Source organism: Solea senegalensis, linkage group LG3 (assembly GCF_019176455.1).
Source record: "Solea senegalensis isolate Sse05_10M linkage group LG3, IFAPA_SoseM_1, whole genome shotgun sequence".
Lineage (NCBI taxonomy): Eukaryota > Metazoa > Chordata > Actinopteri > Pleuronectiformes > Soleidae > Solea > Solea senegalensis.
Genome location: NC_058023.1, coordinates 8,834,569 through 8,852,682, shown reverse-complemented (window position 1 = coordinate 8,852,682; position 18,114 = coordinate 8,834,569). Strand labels below are relative to the sequence as shown.

The 18,114-nt window shown below is 41.5% G+C and overlaps 1 protein-coding gene across 3 annotated transcripts in view; it reads right to left on the bottom strand.

Annotated features, from left to right (window-relative positions):
- Positions 1–18,114, bottom strand: part of nlgn2a (neuroligin 2a) — a 166,399-nt gene that overhangs the window by 46,421 nt on the left and 101,864 nt on the right. For all 3 annotated transcript variants that reach the window (XM_044020809.1, XM_044020808.1, XM_044020807.1), the window contains one exon: positions 5,470–5,619. In XM_044020809.1, coding sequence (XP_043876744.1) covers positions 5,470–5,619 — 150 coding nt within the window. The remainder of the gene's footprint in view (positions 1–5,469; positions 5,620–18,114) is intronic.

The window sequence follows — 18,114 nt, the reverse complement described above, 5'->3', positions numbered from 1 at the left end:
ACTTAATTATTGATGTCAAATACTAAATCATTTATTAAACCCTTTAAATGCCAGATTTTTCTCATGATGCCACCATGTTTTTAGATGAAAAAAACTATTTTCAATAAACTACATGCAAAGAAATTTTTGCCATAAACATTGCCATCTAGCGGAGAGTAGTAAACATTCTCAATTCCAAGGCAAAAGCCCAGATTGACAACCAGATTATAATAAAATGGATGTTTTATGCTTTAATGGAAGTAAGATCAAAATTGCAGTTTGAATGGGTTTCAATGGCACATTATTTGCACTTAACGGTGAGTGTAACACTTGTGAACTGGTAAATGACGAGATCAAATAAAAATAGACAATCTCTCCAAGATTCATGCCATATGCGACACAGTACAACAGTATTTTGGTGAGCTCAGTTACACACTGGAGCTCTTATAAACATCAACACCTGGACACAAATTTAACCTATTAAACATGACTCTTAAGTAGAAATAGACCCATTCATCAAGTGGTTTTTGACTTAATTTTAATCAAAATATGAAAATATGTTCCCATCTACTTGATAAAAGGTCACTTTTTAGTTTTTATTTTGTTTCATATACTTACCATTTAGTTAATGCATTCTTTCTATAGGTGTAGTGCATGCACACAAAAAACAATTATAGAAACAGAATTAAAGTTGTATTGAATGTTTTTCTTTTTTTTTGCAATTTAGTTTAATTTGATTTGCTCCAGAGTTTTTTTTTATCAGATGCTTGGTTTTCACTAGGTTTTATAATGCTACTAAATGATCTATCCTTTAGGGTATTTGTTTTAGATTTATTTCTGCTGTATTAATATGATGAATGACAATAAAGGGAACCATGAATCTAAAGATTCTAAAGAAAAATATTCTGTCAACTCAATGTGACCCCAACAACATATAGATAGTAAATTAATGCATAACTTACAATTATTTGTCAATAAAGTAACTAAAGCTATGATTTTTGTAGCTATTTGTACCACAGAGTCGACAGAGACGCTATTACCCTGCTGCTGGGATTTCTGGGAATGTAATGCACCAAATGGGATGCTGTGACGGGTTTGGAGTGGATGGATCTATGGCCAAACTGCCACGGGGAGAGGAGATCTAAACAGGCAGCAGAAATAGTAAGGCACTGAGCAGGAAAGGGAGAGTCAAGATGGAGTGTGGAGTAAAGGAATAGTAGGGCAGCTGACGTAGTTGTCTTGTATGCCAGCAACAAGGGTGGGAGGTGGAGAGTTGGACCAGTTCTTGTATTTTACTTATTTCACGAAGGAATATGATGTACGCACAAGCTCTGCACAGCGCTATACTCTGTGCAACGACCCTATCACACTGAGAATGTGGTCATTAAAATTGTGGACCCTGTCATTTCTTCCGTCTACAATGGAACCAAATTCATTTCCTACAGGATTCAGGCTGTAACAAGGTTATTTAATCATTCAATAGACTCACTGCAGGCTCACATGCAGAACCAATGGCTTCACAAGGAGGATCATTACACATCACTCTACCATCCTCAACTAAGGGTACCTAACTGATATTTGTACACAATTTACCAAAAAGAACTGAACTTACTTAGAAATACTGTATGTTATGACAAGCAATATGTTCCTTCCTTACAGTGTTCCTATGATTATGGACACTGTGCTTTATGTTAATTCCCTTTTCTGCCTCCATGTAAATCCAAGCCAAATACACGCTCTTAATGTGCAAAAATAAAACTTTCAAATTCTACTTCAGCCCAGAAAAAAATCCATAATTATATCTCAATGTGTGTTTGCATACAACATCACCATTATATTGTAAAATGAGCATTTGTTATGTTGCTATTCAGTTCAAGGATATTGTATCCCAGTACATTTCCTTATTGATTTATTGCCAAGTCCTACACTCACAATATCTTTAATTACTTTGTTCTAATAAAATCAGTGTGAGAGTCGTGCGCTGGCCTGAGCAGCTTCAGACGCAGCAGAGAATTTGCTCTTTTCTTTTGCAATCTGTCGTTGCCAGATTATTTCATGATTCACTGCCACACATTCTGATGAGCGTATGGCTGCGGCTCTAACATTTCTATGATCAGGGTTATTACAAACTGTGCTGAATAGAAAACAGCAGATGCAACATTTTGCAGACTTTAGAGTATTGTATATCAGGCTCAGTGGGTCAAAACCTCAAAATTATGTTTTTTTTTGCAGTGGGGGCTGAGTCTACAGAACATGCAGGCGGGGAACTGGAGATAGTTTAACCCTTTAACACCGAGCGTATCGCAGACACACACTTTGCATTATTGTAATTACGTGACGGTTTGCGCTATCGGGAAAAATCCAATATCCAACGGTTTCTGAAAGCGGAGAAGCTGCACGTCAAAAGCCAACATGTGGCTTTTACGGTAATTTCACTCGTGCAGTTGTGGGAAGCCGGCGAACCAGCGTCTGAGTCACCAGAGAGGAAAGAGTTGGAAAAACGTCTGTGCCTATGAATCTGATGTCCATGTACGACTGCAGCTTTTCGTTTTTCCTTCATTTTAAATTGATACGCTATTTTAACATGCAGTAAATAGAAAATAACTGATATGTTTCTGGCCCTTTTATGGTTCAAATAAACAAAAGAGTTTTAGGTGTTAAAGAGTTAAAGGTGATATGTGTTAAATATGTAAGTCAGACTTTTACAAAACACACGCTCCACTGTGTTCATGCATAAACATATTTGTACACATCTCTGTTGTAGTGAACGTGTGTCTGCTTCAGAGCAGCAGTGGAGAATCACTAAGTAATGAGAGGACAAAGCAATAACAACAGACAATAGCGCAAATACAGAGGCTTTTCATTGTCGTGTCGTCATATACATATATATATATATATATATATATATATATATATATATATATATATATATATATATATAGTTCAGCATTTCCGAGGTGAGCTGCTCTCTGCTCGCTCACAAATACAGGCAGCCACATAATCACGAGTTCAAAATGACCACATGTCGCTCCAGTGTCAATAATTTCTGTGCTTCCCTTCCAAATCACAGGCACAAGTGTGTAAAACACAGCAGGAGGCCTCGCAGTGGATCCACACACAGCAGACACTGATCTGCATGCAGCGTCGTATGCTCACCTAACAACACACACACACACACACACACACGCACACACACACTAATGTGCATTTCTTGCTCCCATATTTACTTTGCTGCCTGTGCCATTCTGTCAAGAACACGTCCATCATTTGTCATGTGCGGGGCAAAAAGATTGCTCACATTTCCGTCCCAATCCGGGGCCAAACAGTGCCGGATGGACGGTGGTTCGCGGCAGCTGTCCGTTTGGACACGAATGACCCTGCTGCAGTTTGCTTTCTCCGGGAAGGAAAATGCAAGCGATGCCAGCAGAATATGGCAGAGTAAGTGAGGGAGATGAAAATACACAAACTCATCAGCAGAAATGAATAAGATACCTCAAGCATGCCTCGCAAGAGAGAATGTAACACTTCACTTATCTATTTACTTTGTTGCTACCAAATCTGCAAACATTTGACTCACTTTATTGCTTTTAACAACTAAACTCCGGTGACTAATCCACTTCTGTAGATTCCGAGATTATTCTCTTTTATACAAAAACACCCAGACTTTGAAACCGCAGTCAACAACATACAGTATATGACTGATTTGCTTCTTAAGATGCCGTCTATTATTTATTCAATTTTCTGGCTATTAGGTCCTGTCACAAGTTAATTATATTATGACAAGATCAGCGAATAAACTGAACAACTTTGTGTACAGTATTAGATGGGGTCCATTAAACCACATAAAAAGAGAATGTAGGTGCATTAACTCTTATTGTTACAGCTTTAGCTCATCAGAATCCTGTGTCTGTTTTATATTTATGAAATAACGTTTTATTGCTTTTTTTTTTCAATTTCCTTATTATACCGATTTGTTTTTCACACATTTGACTGTGGTTGTTTTAAACTTGATAGTAAAATAAGGAAGAAAGAAAATGCACAATCCTTGTCGACTATTGGAACCAATTCCTTGTTCAAGGTGGATTAACCGACACAAAGCAGCAAATCTGTATAATTGTTCAGAAAGTCATATTTTCCTTAGACATGTCACCGTATTCATAATAAAATGACTTAAAACAACCGTCTGACAGCTAACCATTGCTCGGTGAGAGCACACGTGTACAAAAGCAAAGAAACACGCAGTCACACTGGTTTACTGGCAGCTCCGTGGATTTCTGGTGATCGTCATATTTTAGACTGCATTTCATGATCCACTCGAAGCAAAAAACAAAAAAAACGAAAACAAAAAATGCTGACAAACCCAATAAGGATGAATTGAAAACCAAACACTTAAAGTAATTATATGCAAATGAAAATCTGTCACCAAAGCACTGGCCATGCAAGAGCAGCAAAAAAACAACAACAGAGTGATGTCCTTTTAAAAACGAGACAAAAAACACATGAAAGTAAAAAGCCTATTTTTGAAACAGCTCCAGAAGCCTGTGCTCACTCTCTGACTCATGAAAGACACTTACTTTCCTGATGTTAGCATCTGTGTCCTTACAGCCTTACATGCTCCTCCTTTATGTTTTTATGCTTTCTATTGATTACTGATTTGATTTTCTTATTTGACATGAGTTGTTTTTTTTGAAATGTGCTCGATACATTTGAGTTGAGTTGAGGTCTATGGGAGACATTTGTGTGTGGATTTTTTAGAAATCAACAGAAAGACCACAATGTTATGAGAAATAAAGGCTTTTCCACAGATCCGTGCCACAGGTGCACCCTGGGTAAATTGCAGCTGGGATAATACACAACTCCTTATATGGACATCCTGGAAGGGGGGCTGTTCAAAAATCACAAAGTAGACCTTTTTTTCTTTTCTTTTTGTTGTTTTGTTAAGTTTAATCCAATTTTTAAAACTTCATATAGTTTGTATAGTTAGTGAAAATGAAAAAAAAAACCATCTTATTCACCAGAAATAGGTTGAGCTGGAAAACAAGGATATAAGGCACTCGATACTGCACATTCTTATATAAGTATAGGTTTTAACACAGTCATGGGAAAAGGCAGCCTAAATGCTCTGTGATCTAAGGGTTAACTGATCAAAGGATGTTTCACGATTTATTGATTTGTGTGTGAAATGAGGGAGAGTCACAGATGACGGTGGAGTGTTTGTGGGAAACCAGGATAATCAAAGGAAGGAGGAAGAACAATTGCACAACGTCGTGTTGAGACTGGAAAATGTTCAACAAAGGGAAATCTATGCGAAAGTGAGCTCTCATGATCAACTCATGCACTGGTTGCCATTAGATTGATGAATTGCATTGATGTCATCCATCACTTACTTAATCAATTCTGGAAATACACGAGTCTGCTAAGAGAAAGTGACTTGCCCGAGTGCCGAAACGACAGTTCTGTGTCTGGTGCGATGGCAAAGTAAACACTTACCGAGCACACCGAGCCGGTAGTTCATGGTCACCACGATCACGTTGCCGTATGCAGCAAGGACGCTGGCATCAAACATGTTCCCGGTGCCTTCCATGTAGGAGCCTCCATGGATAAACAGCATGACAGGCTTCTTCCTGCGGTCACGGATATCTAAACACACACACACACACAAAAGATTAGAAAGCAGGGACCGGAGAGCAGAGAGGAAAGAAGAAAAAAAAAAGTCAATAACTCTGTTTATGCCTCCCATATTCTCTTTGATCACACATTGTGTTATTCTGTAATATACCGAGCAAACAACAAATTGCTCGGCCGGAGGGGAAAAAAAAAAACAGTATTGTATCAGCATCTGAGAACTGTACTGTTCCTTGCGGCTGGATGTCAGCTCTAAAAAATTAGTTTGAGGTAATTTAGATCTCAGACAATGATTCAAGCAACAAGCAATAACAAGAGACACCCCTGCAAGAATCTAATCAAATGTTTCCTTGTGATTAAAGCAATAATGCCTGGAGAAAATCACTGGGCAGCGCTGTGTATTAGCGCTAACGTGTATATCACAGCGTCTGACAATCTTTATTTCACGCTGACGCTTGATTGACCACGACTGAAACACAAACCGAACGAGAGGAGACGCAGTTAGACAGAGTGGTGAGTTTTTAACTGTGAGGGCTTCAAGTGTTGGTGTCAAGGTGCACCTCCAAAAGAGCTCTCTGCTGCAGGAGAGGTGATTTAACAGCATGTGGAAAAGGCACTCTGGGGCAGCAAAGCAAACAAAAGCAACGAGGCACCACAGGCACATTTAACGAGGAAAAAAAAAAAAAAACACACCAAAAAAACAAGTGGGCACATATTAAAACCTGTCGGAGTAACGCTGATGTCTGAAGATGATTCTGTGCGCAGTCGACAGATAATGAAAGGCCACTGGCTCTTAATATATCACTTCTGCAATGAGTTTCTATCATTTTCTCATTTTATTTTGCACCTTGGTACTTGAAGCTCCTCTGAATGCAAATTGCAGTTTGCCCTGAGCTGCGAGGACAGCTACACCAACCAATTTCTGGGTCTGAAATCCCCTGTGGGAAAACTTTTAAAAACACAGTTTCTTGGATGCTATCATTTTTTATTTTTTTTTGCACTGGCACACATTGTTAGCAGATCCAGCCTCGGGGTGAAAAAAAAGGGTGAAAGATAATGGAAAAGTTTTACAGAAAACTGTCATTTCTACCATTAAAAGACACAACGTGAGGTTTAGGTTTGAGCCGCTTCTTGTGGAACACAAACTGTCTATAGAGCGTCATGCAATCCCATCATGCATCACTCAGCAGAACACGAATCCACAGATCGACGGTATAAAACCGTCCTCCTCATCAGCTGAATTCATAAAAAGTTGAAGATGATGAATAACTGTTGCACCCCGAGACGGCAAAACAGTCGGCAACAAGCAAATAGAGATCATTTTACCGGTTCGCCAAAGATCCCAAGAGAAGCCAGACGTGAATCACTGCTATAAAACAAGCTTGGAGTGAGTAAAGAAGACGGGGCAATGGGAACTCACAATGGACTCTGCTTGTGCAGCGATCACTTCATATCAGGGACAGAATCCAACACACTTACGAGCTTTGAAATCTTTATTTTACATTCATTTATTGTGATGTCAAGGTGTTCTCAGGAGCAGGAAATGCATCAGAAAGTCGGGTTACGGCGGACATGGACCAATGTTTCCATACTCACGAAAAGCACCGTGACGGTCAGCCCGTCAAGTTGTGTGCTATATTGTTGGATCTCTGTGGATCTAAAGTGCGTATGAATCCGGCGGCTTGAAACTGACGCACGTGACTTCTGCAGCTCTAAACGTCAGTGTTAACTTCGCAAATATATAAGTATATGCAACAAAGTGACAAAGTTAACAGTCAAGAATTCCATCATATACTGAGGCTCATCAGCTTCCTCTTATATGCTGTCAAATATGTTCTGTGTTGTATTTAATAGTACGAGATTAGAACGTGTCACTACTTCATTTAGAAATTTAGAACCTTCGTATTCCTGTAGCAGCCTCCACATTAAAACCACTTGAACCTCAGCTTCAACTGTTCTCTATGGGATGGCACTGCACTGAGCTCGGCGATGATTGGACAAATGCGGCAAAATCGTCACTTCCAGGGAAGCTCAGCTTCTCTTGGAGTCAACGCAGCAGTGGGCGGATGCTGGGCTTCTGCGCAATGACTGGATGAACGGTCTGAAAGGTGGCACCAGCTTTTGATTGACAGAAGAGCCTTTTCTGCCTCAGCGCTGCGTGGGTTTTGTGAGCTGAAACGTCTGTAGACATAACAGCTGGTCTTCGTGTGTAATTTGCTCGGCGATGTAGCCCATTTTCATTTGTACATATACCGTGTAGCATTTCAGTTTTACATAATTATCGCGTTTCCTTGTTTTAGTTGTTTGTTTGTTTGCAGAATTTATGTATAAACGAGCTTCAACTGTTTCAAAGACCAGCGACCGTCACTGCATTCCAGCACTGGCAAAAACGACCTACACTGTAAAAAAAAACCCCCTAAAATCATGACATAAGAAAATGAAACAGTAAATGTGACAGAAACCACAACAGATGGGTGTTTTAGAGATAGCGGACTCGCATCGGGTCATCAGTCACATATGACACGTGTGCTTCTGCAATCATTAAATGTTAACAATCTGGGGATGGCACTCAAAAATCATATGGACGGTTTTGGATGATTTTCAGAGAGCTGAGGGTGTTTAGTTTCACTTTCACTCCTGGCATCGTTCCCTCTTAAAAGCAGATCATTTCTCAGCGCTTCCGCTTAATGTCAGTCATGAGACTTTAGAGCATATGTCTGCTCCTGCAGCGCTGTGTGTGAGCAGGATGGTCCCTGATGGGCTCTCGTTGGCCTTTGAACCAGGCTCTTCTGGCTAAGAGCAATGACACCCCTGCCTGCCAGGAGTCTGTGGTAGCATATGGCAACAAAGGAGAACTGTGGCACAGTGACAGCCCCTGTTGGCTTCCCCGTGTGTGCGCATGTGTGTAGGCCTGAGGATATAAGAGAGCAGTAGTGCAAAAACAGCCACACAAATAAATAAATAAATGAATGAATAAATAAATATAGCGTGATGTGTTAGAAGGGAAGAGAGATGTACGACACATGAGTTACGTACAGCATAAATTAACACCTATGAGTCCACAAGGTTATCACATGATCTCAGTCATACGTACACATGACGTTAGCACCAGTGCGTCAGTCAGGTGCCCACACTTGCACTTGGGGAGAGAGGAATTCACAGGCAGTTGCAAAGGAGAGTCGCTATGGCAACTGCTTCGCTTCAACTTCTTTCCGCACATCCTCTCTCTCTCTCTCTCTCATCGTCCCAACACGGGCCACTCTCACGTGGACAAAGTCCCGTTGACCGTTGCTGTGGCAACATATTGCTCTTGTGAATCTCAAGCCCCCATGATGCCCTTCCCCACGTCTCCACCTGAATCTCATTTCATTAGCGGCCAATAACCACACGTGCACTCCCCCCCCACCCACACACACACACACACACGTCTCTGTATTCTGCGTCAGGAGATGAAGACAGTCAGTGGCATCATGGGAGACAGAATGCAGATGCACCTCATGTACCCAGCCACGCCCATTTACAACACACACACCAAGCAGACTGTCACAGTTGACCTGTAGACTCTGTGTCCATGAATCAGTTACACTGGCACAGTGACAGAAGGGACTACATGTGTGAACACACACACACACACACACACACTCTCCCTCTCTCCTGTTTGCTGCCTTTGGCTTTGTCGTGTCGCTGTCACAACTAAAATTTAGATTGCAATTCCCACGAGCCTCAAAATGTCCGTCTTTTTTAATGCTTATTTTGAACCATTAAAGGGCCACAAAATGTCTTTCAATATGTGGCAGTTATTTACAATTTACTGCATGTTAAAATAGTGCATTAACGATTTAAAATGAAGAAAAAAAACGTGTTTTTCCAACTCTCTCCTCTCTCTCTGGTGACGAAGACGCTGATTCGCCGTCTTCCTGACAAAGTGCGAGTGAAATCACCTTAATAATCACACGTAGGCTTCGGCGTGCAACTTCTCAGCTCTCGGAAACCGTTGAAATGTTTCCAGTAGCATAAACTGTCGCGTGGTTACGGTAAAGTCATCTGCGATACGCTCACTGTTAAAGGGTCAAGCCACACTTACACATCAGCAACAACAGGATTGCACAGCTGTTCTTCTGAAGACACTGCATTGACTTCCACTCATTTGGACAGTCTGACATAAGTCTTATTCCTAACCAGAAACCAGTTCTTTTTTTTTACTGTAACTTAACTGTAATTTGTGCCAGAAAAAGGTCTAAAAGTGGTAACAAACACAAGTACACACACACACACACACACAGTTTGACAATTTCCTATACGTCCTCTGTTTTGCACTGGGTCATTTCAAACCACACACAAATGAACAAAAAGAAGCAGGCGCCGCCTGACAGCATGACGTCCTGTGGACCTCAGAGCTCGTCTGGGAAATGGGACAGAGCGTCGGTACAAATCCTCCACAAACCCAAGATGTCCTGAGATTATAGGCAGATGGTAAACACGTCCACACAGACGTGACACAGCACTCATTTGTCTGTTTACTACATGTGTAACTAAAGGAGGACAGCACAGGGACAAGCCAACATCATAATGTTGGTGGTCAGAAATTGGGCTGAACTATTCATTGTTTTTTTTATTATTTGACAGGCTGATACACACTCAGAAATCACGACAACAACAACAACAACAACAACAACAACAACAACAACAACATCAACAACACAAAACCAACACAACAAAGGACTCTTTTTCTCCTCCTTTTTAATAAAAAGGTGAACAGACATTCAAACAATGCCACGGAAAAGAAAGCAAACACAAACAACAGCGACGGGAAAGACAAAGCAGGATGGCAGAGAGCAGCTGAAGACTGGTTTCCCCCCGAGGAGCTTAGCATGGCTGCTGATCCTTTCAAGCAGAACAGAGACAATGAGATGATTAGGCCTAAACTTGTGTGGAGTGTTCCAGTTTAGCACACCCTGCCCAACGCTGCCCTCCGAGATGCCACCCTGTGGTCTCCTGATGAGACGTGGGTGTTTATCAGCTGCCTGATTAGTCGCGGGGATGGAGCGCGGTCCGCTGCGCTGCGCACATCACCATCGGGTGTTGATTTTATGGTCACATAGAGGGACGAGGAAAGACCGATAAGTGGTGCAGCTGAAGTTCAGGGTGTGACTGAGAGGATAACAGCACTGAAATAACTTGATATTGAGTCTACATTCATATTTTTCTTGTTTATTTTCCTCAGTAATAGCTGAGGGTAAACCGTGGATTACCCTGAGCCGCACCCCGTCTAACCTTTGGGATGTGCGACAGCGGCGTGGGAGGCTGCGTGAAGTCACGGCATTTAAAAAGCATACGAGTGGGCATTTCAAGCAAATATGGTCACTTTTCCGAGGAAAATTCCAATTCATGTAAACATTTCTACTCCAGTACTTTTGTCAGAGGGCAGTTTTCCACTCTAGCACATGCAAGCGAGTGAGAGTCATGTGTCAGCAGCTTACAAGATGCATTCAATGACCTTGGGAAATTGAATCACTTCTGCAGGGCCCAAAGTAGGGGTGGCTCGATACGATACTCAGGATTGCTATCGGTATCGAAAATGTTTGGAAAACACTGACACAGTTATTTAACAACTGACATCTGGAGCTCAAACGTGTGTCCGATGTCCCTACTAACCCTGACAGCTCAGTGGGTAGACTGGAGTTTTACGCTGCCAGAGGCTCTTCAGCACAGCCTCCATCATTATTGATGAAAGAAGGAGCAGACTGACAGCTGAAAAGGCTGAAATGTTAATATTTCTGAAGAAGAATCTGCCCCTCATGTTGAAGTGACCAAATGAATGTCAGAAAGGAATGTAAAAGCAAGTGTTGGTGACAGTTATTTAAAGTTAGCAGTTATTTAAAGCAGCTATGTGTCCATTCTATATCTAGTTTGATATGGATATTTTACAGTTCAACCCCAGAGCTTACATGTGAAGTTGTGTAGTTTGCACTGATTTGAAGTTTAAATAAAGAACTTATGGCTTTAGGCAAATCATGGGCTATGTTATTTCTTCATTTAGGGGAGCAGAATATTTGTTGCACAGTTTGAACATAGTGTTTTTAGATGTCCATATTAAGCAAAGTACATCTATACAAATTATATGTATTATTAGCAACTTAACAGAGGAGAAAAGAAGGTATCGGATTGATATCGGTATCGGCAGATACTCTAAGTCGCAATATCGGAATCGGTATCGGACATGAAAAAGCTGTATCGAGCCATCAAGATGCATTCAAGAAACCTCGTAAATGAAACAGCTTTTACAAACATACTTGCAATCCACAAACCCAATGCTTACTGCTGCTGCCACCTTGTGGCACTAACATTTATGAGGCCAGTGGAGAAGAAAGAAAGATATTATCTTTCAACGCAACCTCTGATAAAACACCGTTCGGTTGTTCACATAAACGCGAGTCGTTGCCTGAACTGAAGAGAACACAGAGTCAGTACAGTATGGTTCTCACAGAGAGATAAAAGTGGAAGGCCCTCTTCATAATATAATACAAAAACAATACGGAATCACGAGGGGGAGATAACATAGCACACAGAATGTTTCACCTCTCCCAATTACTGTAGGGGGAGTGCATTTCTCCAACATATTCATTTCCATTAGCGTGGATGAATCTGTGTGTGTGTGTGTGTGTGTGTGTGCGTACATGCAGAGGCAGGTGTGAAATAAATATTGACCTTTTACCATGAGGTTCCAAGCTGTAATAATAAGGAAGTGAGTTCCCAGCAAACGATGAACTGTCATCTCTGTGCAAATACACACAGGCTGGAGCAGTGCACTGTACTCGTGGTCCAATTAGCAAAAAAGGTTGTAGAGTGTTGAAAAACATTACCAGAGTGTCATGGAGGACACACGCTGGTGGATATCTCTGTGTTCCTGTGACCTGCAATTTCAGTCACGATCGACTGAAGGATTGTAGCGATGGCGGCGATGAGGACGCTCTCAAGATCCAAACACGATATTGTGAGTTTTTTAGAAACCTTGAGTTTGGATTAGGGCGAAAAACAAACTGTACAACAATCCAACCGTGTGCTGCAAATGTACTGTGTGTGTGTGTGGGTGGGTCAATAGGAGGTCAATAGCAGGCTGATGTGACAGTGGGCCGGAGGTTAAGACAGATGTGCAGTGATGAATGAGATGTGATGAGATGCACAGCAGCAGAGCCGGCCCCCAGGCCAGAGAGCAGTGCAGAGGCTTAATCGTTAGAGCACAATGGATGAAGGCAAAGGTCGTCCTGATTGCATCTGGGACGTCTCTCTGTGTGTGTGTGTGTGTGTGTTTATACGCGTATACTTGTATTTACTATCTCTTCAGAACCTTTTCTGACATAAACACTGAGCAACACCTGTTTTGTTCTTGAAGCAGAGCCTCATTTGGAATCTAAGAACATTTGGTGTTTTTAAATGTCGTAGCAAAATGACAGAATATTGACCGTGTTTTGTCCTCATTCACAAAAACTCGCTCACGGATGAATGTGATCGACATTTAACATCTTCGCTCTCAAACTTTAAATCATTCCTCTTTCTCTGGTGTTTTACAACGTCTGGCACGCAGAGACGTTGTATCGCGCCCTACTTTAACCTCAATCTCAGTCCCTCATATCAATTGCCCCGAGACAGTGTTGACATGTACGCGCTCTCAGAGGATCCAGAACAAAGGAATCAAACGCAAAGCGTCCCTTTGCTCGTGAATTTCATCCATTGAGCGGTGGCTGTTTGGCAGCTGACTCTGGAGTGTGGAGCGTCAGTCCCAGTGTACCGTGAGCCTCTTAACATCCTGATTAAACTGTGCATAATTACACAAATTAACAATTACATTGCCTTGTAAAAGATTTATTACATTGTCGAGCTTTTTTTTTCTTTTTTTGAATCAAACAAGTCCATTACAATGCTATCAAAACCCTGCGAAACACCTGCTCGGACGCGCTGTTTGAAATTGCACAAGTCTTATGTGCCGTTTGTTTTCCACTTTGTGCACGGACATATGGCGCGCGCTTGCCTCGTGGTTTATTGGATAATCATATTAAGTGGAATTGATTCATGCACAACAGCAGAACAATGCTCCGCCGTGAGTTTCTGCCCTGAAGAAACCTCTACGCTGACTTAACTCTTGGCGACTGACAATCACACGTGTGTCTAAAGACTGAAAAACACATTTCACACTGGGCTTCCGTCCAACCTTTTTAATTTTGAATAACTTCAGTCTCCATCAACACTGTTGTTTACATTGTCAAGGAACGATTGCCATGTGGACCCAGAGCCGACGGCCGACTGTGTACCTGCCTCGTATGGATTTTACAAAGCAACCTGAAGATCATTTTCGACTGATATTGATTCCGGCGCTGCTGCTTTTGCAGAACTCTGTGCTGTGATGGGGGCCTTTAATCAAGCGACACTCTTTAAACACTGACCTCATCAGGCACCGATACAGCTATCACAACCCTGGGTCTCTAACCATACCGATATCAATCCAGTGCAGTCGTTTTAAACGAGTAAGCCGTTAACACCGCGTTAGTGCTAATGCATTAGCACACAGACATGAAACAGGAACGAGCTGAGAGTGTGAAAGAGTCTGTAGTGTTTCTATCCCGACAGCGATATGAGCCTCCACCTCACAGCTCATCACGCTCCTCCAGAAAACAAACCATCAAAAATATATCCTTCATCCAAAATTGCATCCATCGTATCAAAGCTGCAGATAATATTGATCCCACATTAGGATGGGAGCGAGCTGGCTTATTGCTGTGGTTGTTTCAAAGTGCTGAGCATCTGAAACCTTTACTTTTCTGTCTGTGGAGTTCAACGCCTCCATTTTCAGCAGCAGATTTAAAGAGTGGGTGAGGTTTAAAAAAAAAAGAAAAGAAAGTACAAGCGCAAGCAGCAGGAATAAGAATAAGTGCACTGAACTGTTTTAAAACAGCTTGCTCTTATTTGTCACAATAACATCTTTAAAAAAAAAAAAAAAACACACACAAGCAGCCATTCTTTAATTTTCTCTGGCTGTCTTACTTTCTTTTATCTCCGTCCACTCACTCAAACACACTCAAACACACACACACACGCCTCTTCACACTGGCCACCAGCGAGTGCACTCTCCTCCCCTTCTCTTACTTCCTGTTGCTCTCAATCTATTTCACAATCTCCATCGCTCGCTCTTCACTCTCGTCCCCCAGCAGCTGCCGCCCTGGCCTCTCTCTCTGTCGTCTGCTCCACTTGTTTGTTGTCTGATCTCCATTTTCTCTGTGATTCCTTTATTTTCATCTCTTGCTACTTTCTCCCTCCGTCTGAATCTATCACTGCTGCGACTCTATTTGTGAACCCTCTCTCTGAGCTCAGCTACAGGCCCGGCACATTCAAGGGTCGTACTCCCTCCGTATCTATTTGTTTTCCCTCTATCTTTCTCTTATCGCTCTGTCCTGTGCTTTTGTAGCACTTCTACTGTTAAATTATATCTCTCCCTCTTTATTTCCCATCCGCGTGATAAATAATGACTGGATTAGGCCGACTTTTCGTTTTTGCTCACTATTAGGGAACAGATCAATTCCACAAATTGGGGGGACGGGGGGAAGAAAACACACAAGTACACAAAGCCATTCTGTGTTCCAAAATGCCACAGTGACAAAGACGACACAAACGCGGGCATTGTGCTCGCTCCCCCACCGCTGGGTCTGTCGTTTGCCTTCATAACGGACTTATTCTCCTCCCTTTCCCACATTCCTTTCTTTCAGCCTCAAGCCTGTTTGGACTTAGCCTCTGCTCCTCTTTCTGGCTCTCCCTTTATTTCCCTTTTCTTTGAGCTTGATCAGTGAGAAAATGTAATTTCCTATGGCCTGTCAGGTGTCATGTGTCAGGAGTGGGAACGACTACGTTAAAAAACAACAGTCAAATACGTGAAGCTGCTCCTGAAAATATCAATATCTAACACAATCGTAATTGTGATGCCAAATTCTGTCTCCATGAGAGAGGAAATAAAACATTCGCCGGTTGTGTTGTCAATGTGGAGTGGTGGAGGCCACCGTGCTGACTTTTAAGGTGCATTAAATGTCAGCTCTCGCTCGCAGTGAGTAACATCCTCCCACTCTACCTTAAAAGTTGCTCCGTGCCTTTGAGCGACGCAGCAAATGAAACGATTATCCTCCAACTTAACTAATAAAGAAAAAAAAACATGGTCCCATGCATCATTCCCACTTCATTCAGTCTATTAAACGTTGAAGGCTCCTGCTGTATCCATAGTCCCTGCTGTAAATTTAAACTCGCTCAGACACACTTTTATGGCCCGGGCCTATTCTACGAGCTTGACCTCTGCCTGCACGGACACCTCTGCTCTGTATTATCCCGCAAACTTATGAAATACTCTCGCCGTGATTACACCGTTCATCAAGTCGGTATTTATTTGCGTCTTTTATCACACACTCACAGGGACATACTGTGCGTATTTCTTCAAAAACAAACACTTCATCTTTACTTTTTACTGCTTAAACATGACCCTGGTACTGCACAGTAGCTTAAGTACTATTTAGACCTCCTATAACAGTGGCATTTAAAGCATTTTACTTGAAGAAATGCACTATTTTAAGACATAAAAGAGCATACGAGAAAAAAGGAAACGTGTTAAACTGAAATGCAGTCATAGCAACCCACTTGAATCCTACTCCTGCAACGTTTTGAATCCGCAGTAATTATGTTCAGGGCTTTGCTGTTGTTCTTATTTTACATACAATCACCTACTGTATACCACCGAGACTATATCCTCGCTAAATCTGCAGTATTTGTATGATTGGTGGAAAACATGCATCATGAATCAGTTTTACGTTTTACATTATGATCCTTTTTCAAAATTACAAATTGAATAATTGTTATTTTTTTAACCGTTAATGATAATTTGCTTGTCTGATAATTTAACCCTTTAACCCAAGCCTCCAAATGTCCATTTTTACTTATTTTAACCATAAAAGGGCCAGAAAATGGCCTGTGACTAAGTGTTTTTGCCCATTTTTCCAGAATACCTTTCAATATCTGACAGTTATTTACAATTTACTGCGTGTTAAAATAGTGTATTAACAATTTCAACAGCAGATTTTGCGTTTTGAATTTGAAATTTGAACAGTATAAAACATATTTAAAAGAAAAAAAGTTTGCGTTGGAAACTATGCACAGGCCTTTTTCCAACTTTCTCCTCTCTGGTGTCAAAGACGCTGATTCACCGTCTTCCTGTAAAAGCGTGAGTGAAATGACCGTAATCACCACATGTTGGCTTTGACTTGCAACTTCTCAGCTTTCAGGAATTTTTCCGATAGCTCAAACCATTGTGTAATTACGGTAATGCAAAGTGCGCTCGGTGTTAAAGTGATATTAAAACACATTTAAAGTATGTTGAATTATTACTTTCCACTAATCCAGTAGTGACATGAGCACACTAAAGTGAAATTGTCACATTTTTTGATATCTAAACGCACAAAAGCAACCAAAACACAGCGTGAGGATGCAGTCAGTGCCCAGTTGCAGCCACTGTCCTATAATGTTCTATATTAATGTTCCTTTCACTTTATTTGGATTTTTTTTACCACATATGGGCAAGGAAAATACACTCTAGGGTTGACATTTTTTTAACAATGAGTGGCCTGTAAAGGGTAAACATTAAAGCGTTACTCTGGTTACTCTAACATCGACCGTTCCCTCGTCTTAAAGGAAGGAAAGTGTGCCGTGCACTGTACAGCACGCCTTGGCGATGATCAATGTCCATTTTCTGGATCATGCGTGTAGATAAATGCACGCGTGTGTCCCCTCTATTTGCACATTTTCTGTATCATGAAAATGGATCATCCTCTGCTCCCCACTCGTGTGTCCTCTTGCAACCTCTCATTATCCCCAATCCTCTCTGTCTTCTTCAGGCTCTCTACCCTCCTCTCACTCCTCTTCTATAACAATCTGGCCATTAGTGGGGCTGCCATCCCAGCCCTGGTTTTATACGGTGTCTGGGATCTAATTGGGACTCAATGAGTATGAGAGTTGGTTGCTGTGAGGCCTCTTTGACACAGGCAGGGATCCATCCAGAAACTGGCTTCATGCTCAGTGCCGTTTTTTGAGAAAGAAAGCTGTATTTACTTTCCCCCCCTTTCACGTTTGAGCACTTGGAGCTTGCTTTGACTTCAGAAAAAATGTAAATATAATGTATGTTTTAGACAAAATGACATGGTTGCTGTGTAAAATTAGGAACATTAGGAAAGTTGTCGACTCAACTGGATACATTACCAGCCTTTACGATTTGCTGAAAGTGTTGTTGTGAACCTTTTCGATTTAATACGCAGCAATGTGATCAGATCATTGTGATTGTGACAGGAGATGACCTGTGATTTTCAAGCATCTTTATTTATTCCACTGCTACTGAGATGCTACAGCCTTTGTGTCTGTGATTTTGCATCTCGAAACTCTCTTGTGTCCGTTTCAATCGCAGGGTCATAAGCGAGGTCTTTTACTTGG